This window comes from Cyrtonyx montezumae, unplaced genomic scaffold (assembly GCF_038088225.1).
Source record: "Cyrtonyx montezumae isolate F1298 unplaced genomic scaffold, pur_monq_1.0 scaffold_10, whole genome shotgun sequence".
NCBI lineage: Eukaryota > Metazoa > Chordata > Aves > Galliformes > Odontophoridae > Cyrtonyx > Cyrtonyx montezumae.
In genome coordinates, this window is record NW_027071826.1 from 44278688 (window position 1) to 44302103 (window position 23416).

Genomic DNA, 23416 nt, shown 5'->3' on the forward strand with positions numbered 1-23416 from the left:
CTGCAGGTGACACCAGCAGGACCAGGCATGTCCTGCACCAGGGAAAGTGCTCCAAAAAAATGGTGATGCACTGGCACAGACTGCACAGGGAGGTGGGGGGGGTCACCGTCCCTGGAGGTGTTCACAAAATATGGAGATGTGGAACTGAGGACATGGTTAGTGGGCATGGTTGGTTGGGTTTGTGTTGGAATGGATGACATCAGTGGTTTTTTTTCAACCTTAATGATTCTATGATTTGGGGCATGAATAGGGCAAAATGGTTGAAGCTGCAGTAATTGTGTACCAGCAGTGCAGATGCTGATGGCTGCGGCTGATTAGCAGCAGTTGATTCACCAGCCCCAAGCCCAGAGTGCAGCCATGGAAACTTTTTCCCCTGCACAGTGCCAGGACCTCAGCCATTCCCAATGCCATTTCCTAAACTCTTGGAAAATTCACAGAGGGCATGTTTTCAACACAAACCCAAAAGAGAAGAGCTGCCTGTGACGGAGCAGGCGGGGAATCTGCCCCTCCCCATGCCCTCATGCTATCAGTCAGCTGCTTGGGGCTGCTTTGGGTGCAGAGCTGACTGGGATCCTGTGCAAGTATCCTTCTGCTGCCAAAATGGCTGCAGTCACCTTGAGAAGATGCTAGGTTTCTAAGGTTCTATGGTTCTATTCTGTGATAAGTGTGGATGGCACGCAACTAGGCTGGATGGTAGTTTTTCTTTGGTGTCTCTTACATCAAACCCTAATCTCAGCGACAGGAGAGGATGGCTCACCAGTGGCCAAGGCAGGGAGTGAACCTCTCATCATCTAGATTTTGCATGCTTTCCCTTAGTTATTTTCCACAATAAAATGTTTTACTCAGCAAAATGCTTAGGGACATGCCTTCAAGCCCATGCGCTGCCCTATTGCCTCCTCCATGCTGGACTGTAGCCAAACATCACATCTCCCATCCCTGTGTCCTCTGTACTCGTGGCCCCGCCCGAAGCCTCTCTGCACTGTGGGGGCTGCTCGCACATCCTTCTCCACCCCTGTCCTGCTGCCCCCACAACCACCAGCTCTAGGGACTTGCCTAGCACCCACCATAGGGACCATCCCAGGTCCAGGGAGCTCCCAGTGTTTACCTCACTCCAGGTTGTTGTTTTTTTTTTTTGTCAGGGATTGGTGTGTGTGTGTGTGTGTGTGTGTGTGCATGTGTGTTTGAGTGCACAGGGACAAATAGCTGACAGGATGGATGGCAGTGTTGATGATGGCATCAATTCATTGCCTCCCACGCCAGGATGTGATGGGCAGTACGGGCACAGATACATCTGTATCACATTCCTTGAGCAATATGCCTGGGGGCACCAGGGAGATAAATGCCAGGGAATGGAGCAGAGCAGGGTGTGATCATCATGGAGACCCTTTGAACTCCACAGGAAAGCCCCAAACTACAGAAGACACACTTCCAAGCATGCTTAATGAGGGCCATCTCTCTCCTTTTTCCCACCAGCGCTATTTTTAATGATCTCCTATAATTTCCAGATCTATCTGCCCTTTGACTTAGAGTCAGGGTCCTGGGGTTGTCCCATGAATGTTGGGTCGATACCCAGGGAGGACCCTGTATTTGGCAGCTTTGGCTGGGCCAGTGTGAGATGCCAAAACATAGTGAGAAGCAATGGCCGAAATCAAGTGCAAGAGCCCCCTCTGCACCTTTGGAAATGCCTTGGAGAGCGAAGGCTGTAGAAGATTGTACCAAGCAATGATGACAGCATTGTTGTCCCAACCCTTGATGAATTTATTGCAGGTGTCTGTAAGATGGAAGCAGGACATTTCTCCATGCAGCAGGTGGCTAATGAAGCAGTGCTTGCTGGAGGCTGTTCCTGATACTCCACCTTTGGAGCAGAGTGGAGAAAGCCACAGGCAATGGCCCAAAGCAGCAGCACTTGGCCATATATGATGCAATCCTCTGAACTCTGTGCTTCCTTTTCTTTTTTCCCCATTTTGGGCACGTTTTGCATTGTCATCCTCCCTCCTGACAATGCTGGAGGAAGGCACGTGGTGTGTTCCCCTTGCCTCAGCACCTTGCACCCTGCCACTGCTCATGTGCTCTTGTCCCCAAAGCCTTGACTCAGCTAATCCCCCGTATCCAAGTGATTGAGTGAACCAGTGTTAATTCAGCTTCATCCGGGGGCAAGGGATTGACTCATCCCCCAGCACCACACCAGAATCAGCTAAGGCCAGAGCAGCATGGAGCAACCAAGGTCCCCACCATAGATGCCACCTAGCCCTGCACAATGAGCGAGGTCGAATGCTGACACTGGGCCACCTTGCCTGACCATATCTGACCTCCATAGAAGAGAAGTGGGACGAACATCTGTCTCTGCTTGTTTGGAACACCCTGTAATTAATGTTTGCTCAGTGATTGAGGCTGACAGGTATTTAGCATTATTAACAAATGATTAGGAGCTGATGTTATTGATGTTGCTACTTTTAGACATGTGATTTCAGCATCTAGACTTGGAAAAAAGTTGTTTTGGAGGTGATTTCCTCCAGCAGCTCTTCTTGCAGAGTGAGACCTGCCCTGAAACCAGAAGAGCAGAGACACAGATGAGAACATGAGCACTCACCCCACGGCCTGTAGCAGGGGCAGCTGCCTCAGCCACAGCTCTATGGTGCAGGAGGCACAAGTCCCTTGGGTGGGAATATGTGGCAGCTAACACTCAGGAATGTGGTGGTACACAAGATGGGGACTCACTCAAGTTACATTAAAAATTCTGGCATTTTATGATGTTTGGATGAGGGTATTGATGGCCTTTGCTCTGCGGTGAGCTAATCCAAAGCCCACTGAAGGCTTCCTGTGATCCTAGCAGCAAGCCCAGCTTGATGTGCCCCACGTGTAAATCTGTGTAAGAATAGGATGAAAAACCCTGACAGCTGCAAAGCAGCTCTGAGATATTGCATTAAGCAGGCTCACCAGAGACACCAGCAAATCACATGACTATTATTTACTTATTTATTAGGGGAAAAAAAGCACCAGTGAAAATGACAAATCCTTTAAAAACAATGACAGACAAAACTAATTATTTTTCTGCAGTCTGCCCTGAAATCTGTATTTCAGTTTTCAATTTCACAAAAAGGAAGTGAAATTAATGCAGTGAAGAGAACTTACAGTTTCAAGATAGAGTGGGAGCCAAATTGCTGTTTTTTGGTGGTTATTTTTGGGCAACCACCATGCTCCCCAGCAGCACAGGTGGCAACGAGGCAGTGCAGTGGCCTCTAGTGGCAATCCCTAGTATCCAGCTCTGGGAATAAAACGCGACACTTCCACTACAGGGAAAGCTTTGAGGGTTGTTTTCTGTCTGAAAACATTAGAAACAGTCTAAACTGATAAAGAAGAAGCATTCCTCCCCAGGGTCATCAGGGTTCTAGGTACATTCAGGACCCAACTACCCTAAATAGGCACACCTGGGACCCCCACCTATGCCCTCCACCCACGGCCCTATTTAAGCTCAGGCTTTGGCCCTTTCTGCTGTTCAGAGGAGTGGGGTAAGGGTGTGCAGCTCTGCTCTCTACCTAGTTACTATTGAAGGTGGCTATCTCCAGTGTCCTCCCCTGGAAGGATCTGTATTGCAGCCTTTTCCCTGGTCTATCTCCTGCTGCTCCAGGAGCTGTGTGGGTCTCCTAAGAGGATGTCTGTTATTCCTGCAATGGTTGCCTCTTTTGGCTCTTAAAGCTTGGAGGATCTTGTCTCAATGGTAGGACTGAGCATCAGGTCTTCCCTGATAGCTGGTGTGTTCTTGTGTATTGCTCTTATCCCCTGAGGTTCTTGCTGCAGGCTAGGAAATCCTTCCCTTTAAACCAGGTTTGCTTTCAGCTGGTTCAGTCTTATGTGCTGGAGAGAGGGAAGGAAGGCTGCAGGTTCTTAGTCCATCAGCAGCATGTGGGGACCCATGCAGAGGGCACACCCACATCTTGAGCCCCCTGGATGTTATGAAGGCCATCATCAAAGAAAATATGGGGCTGGATTTGAGCAAGGATGGGGCCCTTGGGAGCCCCATCCATGAAGAAGGCCTCATCGATGGCCAGGCCCCATTCCCGGAGTGTCTTGATGGCTCGGATGCCCATGTCCCGGCCGCTGCGGGCTGTCACCAGGTAGGTGCGAATGGGGGACTCCTCCTGGCTAAACTTCTTGCGTATCTTCCCCAGGTGCATGGCAAATGCTTTCATGGGACCCTGTAAGCACACCAAAACACTTGAGAGTGCATAAGAGAGGGTGGAAACATCTGCCTAACCTAGTCAATCTGAGATTTTTTTCTCATTAGTGGGACTCCAAATCAGGCACTCTAGTGACTGAGGACTGGTAAAAATGCAAAGGGAGCTGATAAAGATTTGTGCTTTTTTGGCTGCTCTTGGTAAAGCCCCAGCAGGGGATGTGGTCACTATGGCTACCTCGCTCACCTCTCCTATGGGCACGGCCTCCATCACCCGCTCATACTGCATGGCTCCTTCCAGGCCCTGCTCCCGGAAGACCTGGTCTGTTTCATCAGAGAAAAGCACAGCATCTCCATCAAAGACCACACGCAGGGGGGTGCTGGGAGCCTGAACCTCCTGCTGGAAGACGAGTGCTGCCGAGACCCCTGTGAGAGTCAGCAAGACATGTTAGTGAATAACATCAGTGATACCATTTCCTGAGGCATCTTGCACGTAGTTAACTCCTCTCTGTGGTCTTATCTCACACCACAAGTGTCTTACAGAAAGATGCTGATGTGGATGGGCTCTCATCAAGGATGCTTTCCATCCTGGCCTTTCCAAGGCTGAATTACTTAGAGAGCACAAGGAAGCACTGTTGACTTGACTGGGTGGATATTGAGGGCTGCTGGGATAACTGCTGCGGTGTTAATGCATGGGAGGCCCTCCTCCTGGTGTTCAGTTCCTCTGCCAGGCCTGGTGCTAATGCCCAGATTTAGTGCTCTGTGCAGTGAGTAATAGGGACTGGCACCTCCAGTTGATTGGGGTAATTGGTTTAATTACAGGTCTCTTCCTACAAGCTGCTCCCTGCCTGCTCTCATCTGTGGGCTGTGGCCCCAGATGAGACACTTGTTAGAGCAATGTTGATCATCATGAGGCTTTGGGATTCATAGCTAAGGAAAGTCTGGGCTCTGGTTGGCTTGCTCCTGACCTGAAGAACCCTGGTCAGCTGATATGCACTTACCCAAGCAAATTAATAAGGAGATTAACCCCATTAGCGCTGTCAGGAATGGCACATACTTAGATCTGGGTCAAGCACATGCTTACTTCTTTATGTAGCAAAAAACAAAATGGTTATGGCATCCTCACAAAGCCCTGGGAATCATTAAAAGGTTTAAACACCAGGCATGGAATGATCAGGCCATGGCAGATCTGCAGTCAGAATTATACACAGAGCACTCACTTAATTTAGTCAATTATGAAGGCTTCTGAGAAACCCTGGTGTTTGCAGGCTACAGGTGGAAACTGGAGGAAAAAAAAAGGAACAACTAAAGGCTATGTTGTTTGACCAGGATGTTATTTGTCCCCTCTCCCACGTAACAGAATGAGTTCTGGCATTACTTCTTGCTGCAGGGCCACTTGGGAGCAGTGTGGTGGATTTGGGGATGTGGGATGTAGAGGAAGACACACCTCTTCGGAGGGCATTGCAGACATCTGTCCTGTCAGCTGAGAGGAACAGCTTGACCCTGTGGGATTTCAGATACTGCGTGGAATCCTCATCACTGACAAAGCAAAACTTGGAAATCTCCAGGCCTTGGGACAGGGAATATGAACAAAGTCTGTTAATGGAGCTGTGTCCTTCTTGCAGCAGCCCTTCACCTCCCAGGTCTCTGCATCCTTTCCCCTGGCTCTGTATTCCCCATGGATGCGGTACTGGGGAGAGGACACTGAGGGGGCAGATCCCAGGGGTGGGCACCCTTACCGTAGTGCTTGGCACTGTTGATGATGCGCACGCCACTCTCTGGGCTGTTGTTGGAGAGCACCAGGATGTCGAAGAGGCCCTTCTCTGCTGGATTACTCTCCAGGATCTTCTCATTTGCGTATTGTGCTGCCTGTGGGAACAGATACTTTTGCAGGACCTTTTTGCAGGGCTTTTCAGAAATCACATGCTCATTGGCTGGGGTGGATGGGTGGGGGCCATGACAGATGAGACCTGGGTGCAGAAAGACTGAGTTTTCACCCTGCCCTGTGAATGATGTGTGCTCTGGAGCTCACCTGGATGAAGGCAAAGGCTGTGCCTGGGGACAGGGGCTTATCCTGGTTGGCCTGTTGGTGCCTGATGTATTCCTCCTTTCCTTTCTCCAAGTAGATCTGGTGCTCCTCCTCCAAGTTGAAGATGGCTCTTGTGGTCACTGCGATGACAAGCGCCTCGCTGGGATCTTTCTGCAAGGTGAGATCAAAGAAAGGTTGAGGGGGACACAATGGAAGAGCCTTGGGATGGTGGTGTGGGATGGTGGGGCTGGGTGTTGGAAGCACCACCCACGTGGCATGGCTCCTGGCTCTGATGCCAGAGGGACTTTGATGAAGAGGTGCCAAGCCTGATCTTCATCTGCAAGTCACTGAGGTTGGAACAGGCAGTTGTGAAATGTCAACCTGACTGATAAGTGCAATGTACTCTCACGAGAGCTGACATGGAAGAGAATTAATTCATAATTTGTGCATCTATGGGCACAGCACAGCTGTAGACACCACAGTCATCTGCTTGTGCTGAGCTGAGCATTTCTGGCATTCCCTGCGTGTCCTGGTGCTTTGATTCTTATTTTATCTCCACTTTGGAGAGACTGATGAAAGCTCTCTTTGTACTACTGCTTTCTCTTTGGTCACTCCAAAATTAAATGTGTCACTTGTGCAACCCAAGGCACAAACAATTTCGGCCACCAAGGTTTCAGGTTGTGTCATCTGCAGTGGCATTTCAAAACGTGCTTTGGTAATTAGGGATCAGCATTTGTAATGAGTAACTCTTACCTGTTTCACATCGGTATTGATGACTGTGCTTTCAGGCTCTGCCATCTTCCAATTTCAGCCTCAAATGAGAGAAAATGCATAATTGAACTGATGCGTGTAATAAAAGACCTGAAAGATCCTGCAGGTAGGCTGGAAGTAAGTTGAGACGTGTGGTGAGCAAGTTCTCACCAATCCTGCATGTGCGGGATGCCCTACACCACAGGTATCTGTGCAGGCTGGGCTTACCCATGTCTGCCAGACTGCAGTCCTGGGGAGCTGTGTGCTCCCATTTTTGTACACCCAGGTCCTGTGGCTTCTGTGACCATCTCACCATATACTTCATTTCTCTGCACTGGTTGGTGCTATAAGTGGACTTGAGAGTTTCAGCCTGTGGCTTGGGAATGGCTCCCATTCCCACAGCTCCTACAAATATGCTGTGAGGTTTCTCTGAGTACCATAGGAGGCAATTATGGCTCTGCACAGATGTGCTGGGGTTGGCAAGGGAGTTAAAACCTCGTTTCCCATTTCGTGTGCTACTTGATCAATGGAATGGGAGGCTGTGTGTGCCTAGACCAGAAAAGCACAGGGAGTAGTCTTTACCCTCCTTGTTGTCTTGCTGTGCCTGCTGCTGGAGGGCTTCAAACTTCCTCTACCTCACCTAATTTTTTCAGGCTTTTTATTAAGGGCGACAAGCCCACTCAATTGAGCTGTCACTGCATGGCTGGAATTCCCCTTTTGGCTGCATTTCTGCCCTTGGCATGGTCGTGCAGCTAAGCTGAGCAACCACTTCTAGACCCAGCAAGGGCTGACACCTCTCATCCACTGATCCCTTTGGAGGTATGTAGAAATGGAGATATCTATTTTAGGATATATATGTATTATATATTACAGATTTTATATATAATAGATTACCTGTGTAATGTATATAGGCTCCTGATCTGCCAGAGGAGCTTGATGCCTCTTTTTTTCCTGTGTTGCAAAGAATCATGCTGCTTTTTCCACCAACATCCTGTGTGCGGAACATTCTTCTCCCACAGAGCTATGGGGTGACAGCCACCAGCCTATATCTTAACAGGGACAGATGTCCCCTGGAGAGATTTCATCCAAGCGGAAGCTCTTAACACATGCTATGTTTTTGGGGCTCCTCTTCCCTTTTCTTAAAGTGAAAGTGAAAGGAGGTGGAGCTGAGCTGTTCTTTGCAGAGGGAGAGAAAGCCTATTAATTTTTGCTCTGTCCCTTGAAATCAGGAAGACCAAGCCTGACTTCTCATTCCTCTTCATCTGCCTATAGTACTGTTTACATACAGCTTTTATACATATATCTCTATACACATACCCTACACAATGCAAGCACCACGTGTGTGTATACGTATATACACACAGAAAAGCATCCACCTCAGATGCTTAACAGCTCCTCGCAGCATAACAAAAAGCAAACACAGCATGCCTCCAGCTGGAAAAGAAGCAGCTGGGACTTAACAGAACAAAAGCCTGAACTCACCTCCAGCGTTGTCTCCTTGTCTAAAGCAGCATCCACCCCTCTGCCCCACTTAGGTGCTGCCGCTTATATCTCTCTGGGGCCAGCAGGAAGCAGGCAGCTGCGTGCTGGGTGCAGCCCTTCCCCTGGTGTGCTGGGATTTGTAGTCAGCCCTGCGGGCTGGCTGTGTGCCTGGCTGCATTTCTACGTTAGCCTCCTGGCCAGCTTTTATTCTATTTCTGCTTGCTGCCCACAAGGACTGCAATTAGGTTTATTTTTGTAGGTACATCTCTCATTTCCTAGCCCTCATGTGCATAGCTGTTTTGTTTTTGACCAAAAAGCATAGGAGTCCCTATTCAGTAGGGGTTGTAGGGTGTGCATAAGGCTCATTACATTTGTAACTTTGCTGTGCCATTTTTAGGGCCCTGTGCAGAAAGCTGGGGTTATTGCCACATGTTACTTAAGCACCTCTCAGAGCATGGGCTGCAATGAGGGTCTTGCTGCCATGCACTTCTGCTTCACCAAGATGCTTGGCCTCAGCAGAGACCACCACTGAAGTACTCAGCACACATATGCAAACCCTCTTTTCCTGAGTACTTTTATTAGGTGTGTTCCCTTTATCCCAAATTTCTCCTATGTATTTCTTCTGTGCGTCTTCTACCTCTTCCTAATACAGAGCAAAAAGTGTCAGAATTACGGCATGGTTTGGGTTATGAGGGAACTTACAGCTCACCCAGCCCCAACCCCCTGCCCTGGGCAGGGCTGCTCCTGATCAGCTCAGGTTGCCCAGGGTCCCATCCAATCTGGCCTTGAATACCTCCAGGGATGGGACATCCACGGCTTCTCTGGTCAGGCTGTGCTAGTGTCTCACTGTTCTCTGAGGGCTGAATTTTTGGCATCTAAATATCCTCACATCACCTCTTTCTCCTCTGTGAAGTAGGACCACAAGGGAAGAAATGTGTAAGAATGAGGATGCTGTTGAAATTGCCCCTGACCATACACCTGACCCTTGCACTAAGTGCATGGAGCCACGGCACTGCTGCTGGGATGTTTCAGAGAACTGAATTTTTTCCAGGGCAGCTTTCTGCAGCCAGGAGCATAGGTTTTGCTTCCTGCTCAGGTTGGGGAGTTCCCTGCTGACTTTTTGCCTGTGTGAGCACTGCTTGGGTCAGCAGGAAGGTGGGGCCTGCATGTTCCTGGGTTGGCAAAGCAGACTTTCCAGTTTGGGCTGCTGTGCCCATAGCTCCGTTGCTGGCAGGGGCCTTTCTTGTCCCCAGCATGTTTCTACTATGTACTGTGGCTGGAGCAGGAGCCCACACAGAGAAGAAAGGAGATTGAAGCTGGAAGCAACACAGTGGTAAGTCTGGTTTTGAGTTTAGGGGAGAAGGGCAGGGCTCCCTAGATCCTTATGCAGAAGCTAGGATGCTTGATGTTCCCAGACCATGTCTACGTTGCCCCAAAACGGCAGCTTGGGCCACCCTCAGATCCAGGATGAGCTTTTCCTTTTAACAGGGGCTGATGGTAGATAGTCCTTTAGGATCTGGCGGGAAAAACATGAAGAAACATCTGAATCTGTGATGTATGGGCACCTCCTTGCCCCTGCTGCCGTGTCCACCCAGTGCTACAACCTGAAGCTGCAGCCTGGAGCCTCCTTAAGCACAGATCCACCACCAGGCTACCAATTTCTGTGTGCAGGGACAGGAGGAACTAGTCATAAAAACCCAGTGGGAAGGCTGTGAGCTGGGATTGCATCCCTGATGTCCCACCTAGATGGCTCTGGGCAAGTCATATGTCCTGCATCCTGCTGCCTCAGTGGAGATAGGGAGCAGCTCTTCACCCCTGCAGCTACAGACATCAGAGCTTCTTTGTTAAAAAGTAAAGAGCATCTCTGTGTGAGGAGCCCCACGGTGCTGGTGTGGCCAGGGTAAACACATGCATACCTGCCGGCCTTTGTCACGGCACTGGGAGGAGTGCCTTGTGCTGTGGTTAGATAGAGGCTGGCCTCCAGGAGCCTACAGGGGGTGTTTTCTGGTCTCTTTGGAGATTCCTAGTATGAGATGTCCTCAGCTTCAGCATCCAGCTGCACCAACTGCAGTCTCTACCTGGTCCTGCTGCTGCTGGTCACCCAAAGCAAGGAGAGAAGAAAGTTTTGTTTACAACGAGATGTTCACACAAGAAGTACCCATTGATAATAATAACACCTCCTCTTCCTCCAGCCCCCCTGTATGCTGGTTCAAATGTGAAGCCTGCTTTAATATGTGTCAGGGTTGTCATGTGCACAAGTCAGGCTGGCTCTGTTTGTGAGCCAGTGTGGTGGCAATGCTGGAGTGATGGAGCTCAGCCTGAGCCTACAAAGAGGGAAATGAGAGGCTATATGATATCAGGAATTGGCTGCAGAGAGGAGATGGGGATTAAATGAAAAGACTGCTCTAGCAGAGCCTGCCCTGCCCCCAGGAACTGCTCTTCTCCGTTTCACACTTCATTTCCTAAGCAGCCGAGCCCTGGATGCTTATGCTGGGCTTTATCTTAACGTTTTAATTGTGTTTACTCTCGTTAGAACTCTGTGCTACTAGCAGCACGTGAACTTCTGCGTATGAAATCCCCACCCTGTTCATTTTGCTTGTGTCCTTAGGTCACTTTCATCCTGCCATGGCCAAATCAGAGAGGAACAGTCAGGCTACGGACTCTCCACTCCCCGCTAGCCCAGTGGTTGCCACCTCAGCTCCACCGGGCTTCCTTGATGGCTTTGCCAGCCACATTCCATGTGAGTACAGCTGGGCTTGCCCCTTTGTCCTTTCAAGGTGTTCAAGAAATAGGTAGATGTGGCACTGAGGGGCATGGCTCATGGGACGTGATGGGACGTGATAGGGATGGGCTGTAGTTGGATTTGGTGATCTTAGTGATCTTTTCCAGTATTTTAAGCTCACGTCCAACACACAACTTTGTAATGCTGAAGCATGAGAAGAGGGTTGTAAATGCACTTTCTGTGGTTTTCTTTGATTTTAACTCTTTTGTCTACCTCATCACACCAGTACCCAGATGGGCACTCATTGCTGTGGCAGTAGCAGTGGCTGTTTCCTTCCTTCTCTTCCTCATCTGCATCATCAGGTGTTGCTGTGGCAAGAAGAAGCCTAAGAAGAAGGAGAAAGTCAGCTTGCTCACCTTCAGTGGATCCACCACAGCCAGTCTTGTGCGTCCTGCTTTCTTCTTTCCCCTGCTGTTCTCCTAGCAGGGAGGTTTGCTCTGTGATGCCCATTTTCCCACCACAAACTCTGAGCATTGGGACTGTTTGCAGATACACAATTGGGCTGGGATTTGTGGAGGAGGCTCTTTTAAATCAGATTTTAGAGCAAGTTGGTCCATGTGATGCATCATGCTGGGATGGAGAGCAGGAATGGGAACATTGTTGCCATGGGTTTGCAGCAGAGCTGTGAATCTTATCCATGCAGCATAGTATAGGGAAACACATAAGGCTCTGAAACCCTGTTCTGAGGGTTGTGTTGCTCTCTATCACAGGTGCAGCCTGAGATGGAGGACCTGGAGCAGGACACAGAGGTGACAGGACGAGGAAGGCTTCAGTACTCCCTGGAGTACAACTTCCGTGCACAGGAGGTGAGGCTGCTGTGAGGCTGGGCTCTGGCAGGGTCCTTTGGTGCCCTGCAGGACACCCATACTGGTGCACCTCTGCACCCAGCTGGCATACTGACATGGTGGGATGTCATGGTGGCACTTGCTTGCCACCTGTCACTGTCCTCCACCCAAGTAACCTCATGCATTGTTCTTTTTAAGCTGAAAGTTGGTGTGAAGCAGGCAGCTGATCTGAAGGCCATGGACAGTGGGGGCACGTCTGATCCATATGTTATTGTCTACCTGACATCTGATATGAGGAAGAAGTATGAGACCAAGGTTTACCACAAGACCCTAAACCCTGTCTTCAATGAGAGCTTCACTTTCCAGGTAGAAAGCAACAGCTGATGATGATTTCCTTGAGGATTCTTTTGCTATCAGGATGGCAAAGGAATAGAAAGACCTGCTGTTTGGTCTGTCTTACCATCCCCTGTAGCAGGGAGTAAGGTTGGGTTGCTGGGTTTTCCCTTGTAGGTGTCCCAGACAGAGATGTCTGAGGCCACACTGGTGATGCAGATCTATGACTTCAACCGCTTTGCCAAGCACGACATCATTGGTGAGGTCCGCCTGCCCCTGGCCAGTGTCAGCCTGCAGCACATCATCGAGCAGTGGAGCGACTTAGTGGTAGCCAGCAAAGTGGAGGTTGGTCCTAGCAGGTGGGACGCACCGTGGGGAGGGTTGTGGTATTTTGCTTTTCTTCCCACCACCCCACGCTGAGAGAAAGCAGTGGGTCTCCTCCGCCTTGAGCTCCCCAGGTCACTGATCCCTTTCTCTATCAGCAAGAGCGGCTGGGAGAGATCTGCTTCTCACTGCGCTATGTCCCCAGCACTGGCAAGCTGACGGTACTTATCCTGGAGGCCAAGAAGCTGAAGCGGATGGACTCTCACGGGCTCTCAGGTCAGCAGGGTCTGCTCACTCTCACGTCTCTCTACCTGGTGCTACTGAGAACCATAGAACTTCAAGAACTCTTGGTGAGGAGCCATGTCCTTTCTCTCCTCAGATCCTTTTGTCAAGGTACATCTCATACTGAACAAGAAGAAGTGGAAGAAGAAGACGACGACTGTGAAGAAAAACACCTTGAGCCCTTACTTCAATGAAGTGTTTGTCTTTGAGGTGCCTTTCAGTCAAATTCAGGTGGGTTTGCTTTCAGTGCCCAAGGCTGAGTGGGCCCCTGCTCTGATGAGGGTCCAACTGACAGCCTTTCCCGTGTTCCCACCAGAATGTGGATGTGGTCATCTCCGTGTGGGACTATGACAAAGTGACCAAGAATGAGCCCATTGGCAAACTCTTCCTGGGCTGCCGGGCCACAGGTAACCAGCTGCGGCACTGGTCAGACATGCTGTCCAACCCACGGCGTCCCCTTGCCCAGTGGCACAGCCTGCAGCCTGCCGACGTGGTGGACAAGGCCCTGGGCTTGAAGTCCCACCTCAAGCTGCCTCTGACCACTGGATAGCAAGAGACAACTCTGGCACCCTCTGCTCACTCTCATCTGGGCAGGTTGGAGGTTTTCAGAGGTGTCTGGATGCAGCTCTACACCAGGGCGATCCTGGAGGGGTTGACACAGATGCAGAAATGGCTTATCTCAGCCACTCACAGGCTGGGGAATGAATACAGAGAGCTCTAAGCTTACGGAAAAACACTGTGTCCTTTGCTATTTTTTTAATAGAGGATATTATTACTATAGAATCATAGGTTGGAAAAGATATTCAAGATCACTGAGTCTAACCATCTGCTTGACCTACCTGGTCCCACCACCATAACATGTCCCTTAGTCCCTTGTCTATATATCTCTTAAATGCCTCCAGGTATGGGAACTCCACCACTACGCTGGGCAGCCCAACCCAGTGCTTGACCACCTCCTTAGGAAACCACCCTGTGAATGCTGTGCTCATTAAGGCTGAGTTACAGCCTTTCCTGTCAGTTCTGGGTGGGTTTCATATAGACTGGGGGTTGCTTGTGCCCTCACATCCTTCTCTGTGGTGCCTTGAAGTGGATAAGTAAAGATCTGTCCTGTTTTGGGGTAGATCCTCTGAGCTGCCTGCAGCCTTAGCACCTCAGGAGCCTCCCTGCTTCCTGAATTAGTATTTCAATGAGCTGATGAGGAACAGGATTGCTCTTAAGAGAATTTTAATTCAGCTAAGACTTAAGCTAGATTGGCACAGGCACTGCCTGACCCCACTTTGTTCCTCTCAAAGGAATTGCCCTTTTTCCAAAATACACAAGGAAAATCTTTCTTTCTCCTGGCCTTCTCCTAAAAAAAACAGCCATAGCACACAGATTTGGACTCATTTCACTGTATTTGGCCTCAAACTTCAGAAGGAAAGTAATTTGCACTAGGCAGCCTGTTGGAAGCTGCAGGCTCTGGAGTGGGGAGAGCCCAAAGCATTAATGAAGAGCCATTAATATTGAAAAGCGGTTAATCTGCAATTATTCCAAGACCCATGGAGTGACTATCAGAGAGTTAAACAAATATGGTGAAGCTGAAGAAGATTACAAAAGCTCTTGATAGAGATTAATGACCCAGGCTTAACTATAAAAAGCTACTGTGCCTGTTTGTTAATAAAGGCTTTGCCTTTGCTATGGTGGAGGGAGAAATTACGGGGTTGTTTGGGGATGACTATAACAAGTAGAGTGTGGCTTCTGCTGGGAGAACAGCATAAGATGGGTGCCTTTAATGAAATGGATGGGAAAATCAGTCACCTGAGAAATACAGAAGGATGCTGAGTGAGTTAAAGTCTCAGCTTTAAATCAAGCAGGAGGGAGTGATGCAGAAGGGAAAGCTGCTGGGTGAGAATTCTGAGGGCAGCTGAGGACCCAAGGAGTAAGTGCTCATCAGGGTGGGCTTACTAGTGCCCCAGGTAAGCCTTGGTGAAGCATAAATCCACCTGCTGATGAGTTCTCTCAAGAGGGGAGGGTGAGTGGGTGGGGATGGTAACTAATTTAACCCAAGTGAGCACAGCCCGCATGGGAGCCTACTCATGGAAAGGAGGATGGCTCTGTCTTGTGCCAAGTCTGGTGGGCAGAAAGGCTGGGTTCTCCTTGCCTCTCTATCAGCACGTTCCTATGGCCTTTGCAAGGCTGCTTTTTTGTCCCACTGTCTCTGTTGTGTCTCTTGCCCAAACAATATTCCTTTTGTACTTGGAGGATTGAGCATGGAAATAAGCTTCTGGAGGAAGGGAAAGATACTGCAATGGAAGATTAAAAATAAATAAATAAAAGAATTGTTAGTTGAAGGTGAAATCTCAGCATGTTCCAGTGCTGGATTCCCATGTCTGCATCTAGAGGGCAGGGCAGGTACATGTTGAACGATCTGGATCTCTGTGTCGTCACCAGTTAGAGCTCGGCCTCTTCATCCAGGTATCCTCCCTCTAGAAATAGAGGCTTATTCAGGAAAGAAAAGACCTGTTGCTACGGTGCATGCCTGGGTCTCCTCCTGGCAGACTGTATTCACCACAGGATACAAGGAGAACTCCCAGGCCCTGCACGGAACTCTACAGTTTGGACTCATTTCTACTGGCTTCTGGCAGAGGAAAAAAGACTCACCAGAAATAGAAATAGAGCAACTTGCAGCAAGGGAAGTCTGTTGAACGCTGCTGACCAGCAAGAAGCAAAAACCCATGGGTATGTCTGGCTGCAAAGCCCCAAGACACAAATGCAATGGCAAGAGAAATGCAGTTGGTTATGAAGTGGAAGAGGGAAATCATCCTGAGGGTGTTCAAACCTCGGGTGGGATGTGAGACCTCTATCCTCGAGGAAGTTCTTGCTCTAGATCCAGCCCTGACAGTGGCCCTGCTTGGAGCTGGGGCAGGTGGCATCAAGGAGACCCTCCCAAAGAGGTTGGTGATTTTATGACTATTTGTCCACGTACTTCAAGAAATCGGCCTGGAAATCAGTACAAGCGAATGCTGAGCACTATACGTGCTTGTCACCATTTGTTTGCCGTGAGACAAAAATGATTACAGGCTGTCATCATTCAGCCTGGCTATGTGCTGGCTGTCCTCCAGCTCAGATTTTTTGGCTAGTCTTACAGTTTCTGAGCACTGGAGAATATCTAAGCTTCCCTCATGAGGAACAAGCATGCCTGTTTTATAATGATGCTAGTTAATGAATATTTATCTCACCATTTCATTGCGAAACTTTGCCATGCAACATGTTAACATGTTCCTTTTTTAAAACTTCTCAGCTCTGGGACTTGCAGGATCTTATGCAAATCGCAGCTTTCTCTTTTAAGGAACGTTTTTAATGTGGTTGCAGAGAGGGAGAAAGGGGAACAAAATACTAAGAGCAGGATGCCTTCTGGCTTGAAACCCAGAGGCAAAGCATGGTTAGCTTTTGTTTGCCTGGAAAAGCAGCGAGGGCCCGTGGGATGCGTAGGCTCAGTGCAAGGGGCGTGCAAGGCAGGAGTGGAAAAAGTCAGTGCCCCCATCCTGGAGGGGAGGTGGAGGACTGCCTCCCACGTGCATCTCCGGGCCACGTTTAGCACCGAAACTACATTTCCCAGGCTGCCCTGCTGCTGCTCCCCGGGGTGGGGGCTGCTTGGGGGGGGGAACCAAGGTCCTGGCCCTGCAGTGCTGGCCGCGTGCCCCTGCCCACGGTAAAACACCCGCCTAAGGGGGGGATGCTTTGGGACAAGGTCCTGCACGATGTGGGGGTGGCTGCCCTGAGGAGGGGGAGAGGGGGGAGTGTGGGGTCAGAGGGAGCGTGGGACTCTTTGTGCTGCAGCTATGAGTGTGTGGGGAGGGGACGGATGCGGGTGCGGCTGATGGTTTCTCACAGAGGCAAGGAGTCCCTTCCCGTCTTCCCACTTTCCTGATCCCTTTCTCTTTTTCCCATCCTTTGCCCCTTCCCCCATTGCCTTCCCTTCCGGGTGCCTCCATAACGGGAATGCTGTGCTCTCTGCTCCCTGTGTGACTCGCAGTTTGTGCTTCGAGGGAAGTGTGCATCTGAAGAAAGTGATTCATGGATCTATCATCTGTAGAGATTTTGAGTTCAGATTCTAAGGGACAGCTAGGTTGACTCCTGTGTGTCGTTTCTCTAAGGATGTATGCTCAGGAGAATTAAAAGACTGAAAGCTAGGACATCAAATATTTATGGGTAAATAAAACTAACCTCTTTGCAGGTGTGTCGATCTGGATTGCGTTAGCTGTCACCTTCTAGCCTAGTTACAGAAATACTTACTGTTCAATTGCAGATAATGGACTAATTAAAAAAATCTTATTTAATTAAAAACAAAAATTCTACCCCCTGTCACTTTTCCTACTCCCCCTTCCTACCCTTTTTATTTTTTTGTCTTACCCCATCTGTTGCAGCCTGGCTGCTGCTTATGGGGGGGGTGATTATAGAAAAGAAGGGGTCAGACTCTTTATCAGGCTCTTTTGTGATAGGACAAGGGGAAATGGTTTCAAACTAAAAGAGGGGACACTTTGACTGGATATAAGGAAGAAATTTTTTCTGATAAGGACAGTGAGACACTGACACAGGTTGCCCAGAGAGGTGCTGGAAGTCCTCTCCCTGAAGACATTCAAGGTCAGACACGATGGGGCTCTGAGCACCTGATCTAGTGTAGGTGTTCCTGTTCATTGCGACAGAGTTGGACTGTATGGCCTTTAAGGGTCCTTTCCAGCTCAAACAATTCTATGATTTTATTTTTCTTCTGGGTCAGTTTTATGACATGGAGGTGTCTTCAGGACCCCTTCATTTTGGGGTCACTTCCATATCTGCAGGCAGGAGAAAACCTTCCCCAGACAACCCAGGACTGATAACAGATGCAGAGATCATTCCTGCTCCTGAGAATCTCCTTTGGTCCCCAACTTGTAGTCAGACAGAAAACCTAAACCTCTAATTTTTCCGTATTTTAGGCCTCAGCAGGATGGAGCCATCAGGGAAGCAGCATGAGGATGTGGTGGCTTTCATGCTGCAGGGCAAGAAGTGCTCCTCAAAGAAGAATGGTGTCACAGGTGAGTGCGTGCCTGCATGCTTACAAGGGGGGATTTCTCATCCAGCCATGTGAGCTTCACACAAATTGGGCACTCACTGGAGTTCAGTTTGAGCAGATCTGATACCTTGAAGTTAATTGGGAGTAAAACTTCAACTGTTTTGAAACAAGGCCTCAACCTGTAAAAGACAAAACAAGACAAAAAAAAGCACCCAACCAAACCCCTCTTTTATTTGAAATCCTATGAGTTCTATCTGGGAAGACAGTGGGTTTCCAAACAAGTGTGAAGCTGAGCCAGGGCTCCATCATCCTGCCTGTAAATGTGGACACTGCAGACAAACCTGTCTGAGCCAGCTGGTTGGTGGCAACAAGCATCTTGAGAACCCTTCATCATTTGTTTAGAGTGAGGAAAACTGCACCCTTTAAACCACATTCCCGCTGCCTGGTGTGAGTACAGAGTTTGCTTTCTCAGATGCAGACCCATCCAACGTCTGAGTTTGCCTGGACTGGGGAACATTTTTCTCTACACTTGCTTAAAATTCAGAACACAAGAGCCAAGGTTTTGCCAGCCCAGTAAAAATACTTGGCTTTATGAAAAGCCGACGGGGAGCTTTACTCTGGATATCAAAAAGGACATGTTTACATTTGCAAAGTCCAGAAGAAAATTCCTGAAGGTCTCCCTGCTGTGTTGCTATGATTGCACTCATGCTAAACCACTCCTGACTTTTGTGTATGGGCAGCATTCTTTAAAGGTGTGGCTGGGTTGTTCTCCAGTCTGAGCTCATCTCTTCCCTTCCCAGGGTGGATTCTGAAGAACCTTCGGAAGACCTTCCAGAGGCCAAGCTCCCTGCAGCTCTCTTCTCCCATGGCTCTTTCTCAGCGTTGCACAGGTAGATGAGGCCATTGAGGGTCTCTGTAGCTGCCAGAGTTCTATAAAATGAGTTTTATTGAGTTATATGTTACTTGCAAAAACAAACAAACAAAAAAACCCCCCAAAAAAACAGTAACAGTAGTGGGCTTAAAATTGGTAATTTCTAAAGAACTGTAACTGATTTGGCCACTGTTTTGCAGGGTAATCACTAACCTTGGAAAGAGAAGAGTTCTGTGCTTTATCACCTTTGTTTTTTTAGCTTTATGGTCACTTGTTTTTTTTTTCTTTCCCTAACACAGTATTCTCACTCCTGCTTTGTTTTGGCACAGACCACCTAAAAGACATTTTGAGAGTGGAGACATGTTGAAACTGTACTCATTTAAGCACTCAACTGTCTCAGTCTGTTCTCCAGACGTGTTCTGACTCTCATTCTGGTCTTCAGCAATGTTTGAAGTTGCACGGATCCAGGGAGGAGTGTGATCAGGTGTCAGGTCACTGCAGTAATACTATCCCAGGGGAATGCTGGATGGATCACCTCCCAGATACATCAGCTGCTCAGGGCACCACTTCAGTGTTGGGCAGAGGTGTTAGCTGTTGGCTTTTCCAAGGGCAGGGACTAAGGCATGTTCTGAGTTATGTGCCTGTGATGGAAGTGGGAAAAGTCCTTGTGAGAAGTGAGATCTGAGCTCAGGACTCCTCACTTACGAATACAGCCTCTCATTGCTGGAGGCTGAGGTTCAGGAAGTGGATGTTTCTGCTGCTCACGAAAGCACTTGTGCGTGAGTGCTTCTGTATGCTTATATTGACTTGTGTTATTCCTACAGCCTCTTGTCCAAACCTGATAATAAGTAGAAGTGAGGTGTATGAAGAGAAGCGCAGGGATGCGGTGCCTGTTGCCCTTCAGCCTGATGGAACTCACTGCTCCTTATCACCAGCATCAGCAGGAGATGGCTGCTCCAATAACACAGCACTCCGGGTTGAACAGTTACAGGTGAACGCTGGAAGTGTATTTGTGCTTCTGTCCATGGAAATGGGCTGGGTGCTTGGGTTGATGATGTGCAAGGTCTTTGGAGTCTCTAGTATCTACTGATGCATTGGATTCCAGATGTCAGCTCATGCCTCCTTGTCCCTGCAGCTGGAGGAGTGAGTTTCTGCTGTCTCACATGTCATTACCCGTTTTGCAGGTGGCATCCCGTTCTTGTGTCCTCAGATCCAGTCCCACATCTGTTTCTTCTCTGCCTTGTCCATCAGACTTCCCTTCCAAGACTGGGTTCTCCAGCCAATTCTCCCTCTTCTCACCACCATCACGGAGCTTTGAGCCTGATTATAGCCCTCTGCCTTGTGCCGGCTCCAAGAAATCTTGCTGGGGGAGCTGGAGGAAGAACTGTCATTGTGAAGAGCTCCCTGGCCCCAGATCAGAGGAATCTGTACATTTCTCCTTCACAGTACCCATAATTGCTCAGATAACTGACTACATCTACCTGGGGAACCTCAATGCGGCCTACAGTGGTCGGGCACTGTGCACAAATGGCATCGACAGCATCATTGACATGAGCAGCCTGCCCAGTGACCACAGCCTGAGCATCATTCCCTGCACCTGCGGGCGGGGAGGATTCAGGCACAACTGGTCACGTCTCAGGGTTGACACCCAGGCTTTCCTGCATGGAAATCTTCATGAAATAAGGCAGCCGTGCTTCCTGGTCATCAACGAGTGCATTGAAGCTTTGATGGAGAAAGGGAAACGTGTTCTCATTCACTGCAGGGATGGTTACTCCTTAGGCCCTACCTGTGTTATCCAGTACCTGATGGTCAAGCACAGCATGAGACTGCTGGCAGCCTATGAACTTGTGAGGGCACGGTACCCACTGAAAATCCAAGAGTGCCATCAAGACCTACTGGTGGATTTGGAGATGTCTCTGCAGCCTGGTGATGTCAATGTAGCATGTCTGAAGCACTCCCTGTCAAGGAAGATGGCATGGAGCTAAACAGGCACAGCGGCTGGAGAAGAAAAGACGAAAGGAAAATAGCCTTAACTCCATCTTATGGGCTAATTATATGACTGTCAGTGTGAGGTATGTAGGACAGTTGCTGACAAGATGCAAAGGTGATAGCCTTTCTTTGCAGCAGTTCCTAGAGGCTGGTACTGGCAGAAGTAGACTGTGGGGAGCTCTTAGGGACACACCAGAGGGAAAGGGGAAAAAGGCTGATTTAAGAAGAGGCTGAAGGTTTTTCAGTCCTAATGTGAAGAAATCTCCTGTGCTTCAGGTGAAGATGACTTTTTTGGGGAACTTTTGTTCCCAAGGGTGCAAGTACATACCACCTTCATGTCAGGGGGTTAGAACTGCATGATCTTTTAAAGTCCTTTCTGACCCAAGCCATTTTGTGATTCCATTTGCCTCAGTCTCATGTTATTTTTGGGATGGAAGAGTCAGGCACTAGATTGCTCAGTTGTTCTGTCTGAGCTGTTACTGTGAGCACAGTTGCTGTTGGCCTGCTGGGCTTCTTTTTTTTTTACCAACAGTATCTTCCTTGGAAATTAGACATAGTCATCTGGTGTCACATTGGACTGGTCACTCATAGTCCCTGCCCACTTGATGCTCATAGGATGTTGAGGAGAACATCAGTGTTAAAGGTGGAAAGACAGCTAGGAGAGACAGCTTGTGTGGATGCATCAGCCTAGTGCTTCCATCATGTGGTGGTTCCCTGGAGGAATGTGGTCCGGAAGTGTCACATTTGAGTGTCTCTACAACACAGAGCAGAACCTCCTGTATGTGCAAACTTTTCCTTCTGGGCAGCTTTGCAGGCTGGTGAGAGTGCTCTGAGATTGTGTCCTGGTACATTGCTTTAGCATGAGAGGAAAGGAGCATGGGAAGGGGGCTGGTCGTCTACTGCATGAGAAAGGTACCCAAACTCGAATGCTGTGTCCACTCTTGGTTCCTACACAATACTTGTGTTCATGTTTCTTGTTCACAGAGCTAAGACAGCTGACTGCTCATGGTTTTCTCTGAAGGACTTGCCTGGAGCTTCCTTATGTTCTCCTTGGGTTTTTCTGCTAGGAACTTGTTCATTGATCACTCAAACAGTTGCATTACTTTGCTTGGAAACTTCTGTTATTTTTTTTAATATTAACTATTGCTTTGTGTTTGGGTTGTTTGGTTGTGTTTTTTTTTTTTCTCTTCTTCCTGCTGCTCACTGGGGTTCTTCCTCATTTTAGATCTGGGGCCCCTTTCTTTTTTTGGAGGATTGCTGCCCTGTGGTTTAAACTCTCTGCAAGGCAGCTTCAGGGAAATCTCTTTGCAGACTGAGAGATTCAGCCTTTCACTCACCCTATTACCACATCTTGACCTCTAGGACTCCTTTGTCTTACAAACACATCTGTTAACCAACATTTGGTTCATGGGACTTTTCTTGTGCACCTTCAGCCTACTCACTGCATTGACCTGAAGCGATGAAGAGAAAGGAGAGCTGCTATCTGTAGGACTGTTGGGATAACTGTGTGTCTAGTTCTGTAGAGAGCTGGAGAAAATGACTAGAGAATCTTTGGAAAGGGTAATAAAGAGTTGATATAACTTTAGAGCCAAATATGGCCTATGGATTTGGTACTGAAGTGAAAAATGAAGTGGCTGAACTCCTCAGTGGGTCAGTGCTGCTCCTAGCTGCTGAGAGTGGCTGCTGTCTGTTTCCAAATGTACTTACTTTAGTCTCTATTCTTTATTTTTCTGAGAAACTGGCTTGTACTGGGAGAGGCAGGCAACTCAGGAGGATCTGCAGGGTGATATCTCTCCTCTGCAGGCCATGAAGTGACACCAAGAGTCCTGATGTAGCAGTGTTGTGGTAATTTCACTACCCAAACTATCTAGCTCTCAACATTTCAGCATAGCTAATCCTGAGCAGATCCAGTCTTGCCCATGTGGTAGTTTCATCTCAAGCACTTAGTCTTCCTTTAAGTATCTGCAGCACTGTGTACATGATGCTACAGGAAGTGTTGCAGCAGCATGTTTGCTTTTATCAGTAACATCCAAGAGGAAAATTTGTCACGGTCACATCTGAATTAGCTTAAAACCTTTTGGCTGACTGGGAGGGGGAGTGCCTGGGCTGTGGGAGGAGGACAAAGGCTGTTTGGGCTCTTGTCTCCATGGGATCCCCTACACACACACACTACATCTGCTCTGGATGGAGCTGCTGAATATTTCCAGTGCCATTTCCATCTGCTTCTTGCTTGTGCCATGGGTAAGTGGGTCTGGGTACACCTCTGCAGATTTGAGGTTGCCTAACTTGCTGGTAGCATAGATCTACCCAGCAGCAGCTCCGTAACTTTTGAGTGTTTTTGTATTTTCTTTTTAATAAAAACATTTAGTATTAGAATATTTCACTCTGGGAGGAGCTGCGCATATTTTTCTGTGTGGTAACTGAGGTTAAAAGAAGATGCTAGCACTGAATGGATCACTCAGGGATGGCTCTCCTACATGCTGCCGATGGCTGAATGTTGGTGGGGTGATGCGTATGCTGCGGGCTCCTTCCAGCCAGCATTCCCCAAGGGCAGAGCTGCTCCTCTCCTGTGGGGCTGCCTGG

General features: G+C 48.7%; 3 protein-coding genes across 4 annotated transcripts; 2 read left to right on the forward strand and 1 right to left on the reverse strand.

Annotated features, from left to right (window-relative positions):
* Positions 1-3081: 3081 nt before the first annotated feature.
* On the reverse strand, positions 3082-8505 carry LOC136060536 (cytosolic 5'-nucleotidase 1A-like). 2 transcript variants are annotated; one of them, XM_065755151.1, is made up of 7 exons: positions 8436-8505; positions 6957-7015; positions 6207-6374; positions 5914-6043; positions 5622-5744; positions 4422-4600; positions 3082-4196 (listed from the first exon to the last, which is right to left on the reverse strand). In XM_065755151.1, the coding sequence occupies exons 2-7, from the start codon at positions 6999-7001 to the stop codon at positions 3894-3896; spliced, it is 948 nt and encodes a 315-aa protein (XP_065611223.1). In that variant the 5' UTR covers positions 7002-7015; positions 8436-8505; the 3' UTR covers positions 3082-3893. The 2 variants fall into 2 exon arrangements, with proteins under 2 accessions (XP_065611223.1, XP_065611224.1); XM_065755152.1 differs by lacking the exon at positions 5622-5744.
* A 2543-nt stretch (positions 8506-11048) lies between these two features.
* Positions 11049-13804, forward strand: SYT8 (synaptotagmin 8). Its single transcript, XM_065755736.1, has 8 exons — positions 11049-11175; positions 11444-11601; positions 11928-12023; positions 12201-12368; positions 12513-12680; positions 12818-12935; positions 13039-13172; positions 13258-13804. Exons 1-8 carry the CDS (start codon positions 11061-11063, stop codon positions 13489-13491), a joined length of 1191 nt encoding a protein of 396 aa, XP_065611808.1. The 5' UTR covers positions 11049-11060; the 3' UTR covers positions 13492-13804.
* A 3310-nt stretch (positions 13805-17114) lies between these two features.
* LOC136060935 (uncharacterized) lies at positions 17115-21069 on the forward strand. Its single transcript, XM_065755737.1, has 5 exons — positions 17115-17132; positions 17897-17995; positions 18774-18863; positions 19669-19835; positions 20029-21069. The coding sequence occupies exons 1-5, from the start codon at positions 17129-17131 to the stop codon at positions 20827-20829; spliced, it is 1161 nt and encodes a 386-aa protein (XP_065611809.1). The 5' UTR covers positions 17115-17128; the 3' UTR covers positions 20830-21069.
* The last annotated feature ends 2347 nt before the right edge of the window (positions 21070-23416 follow it).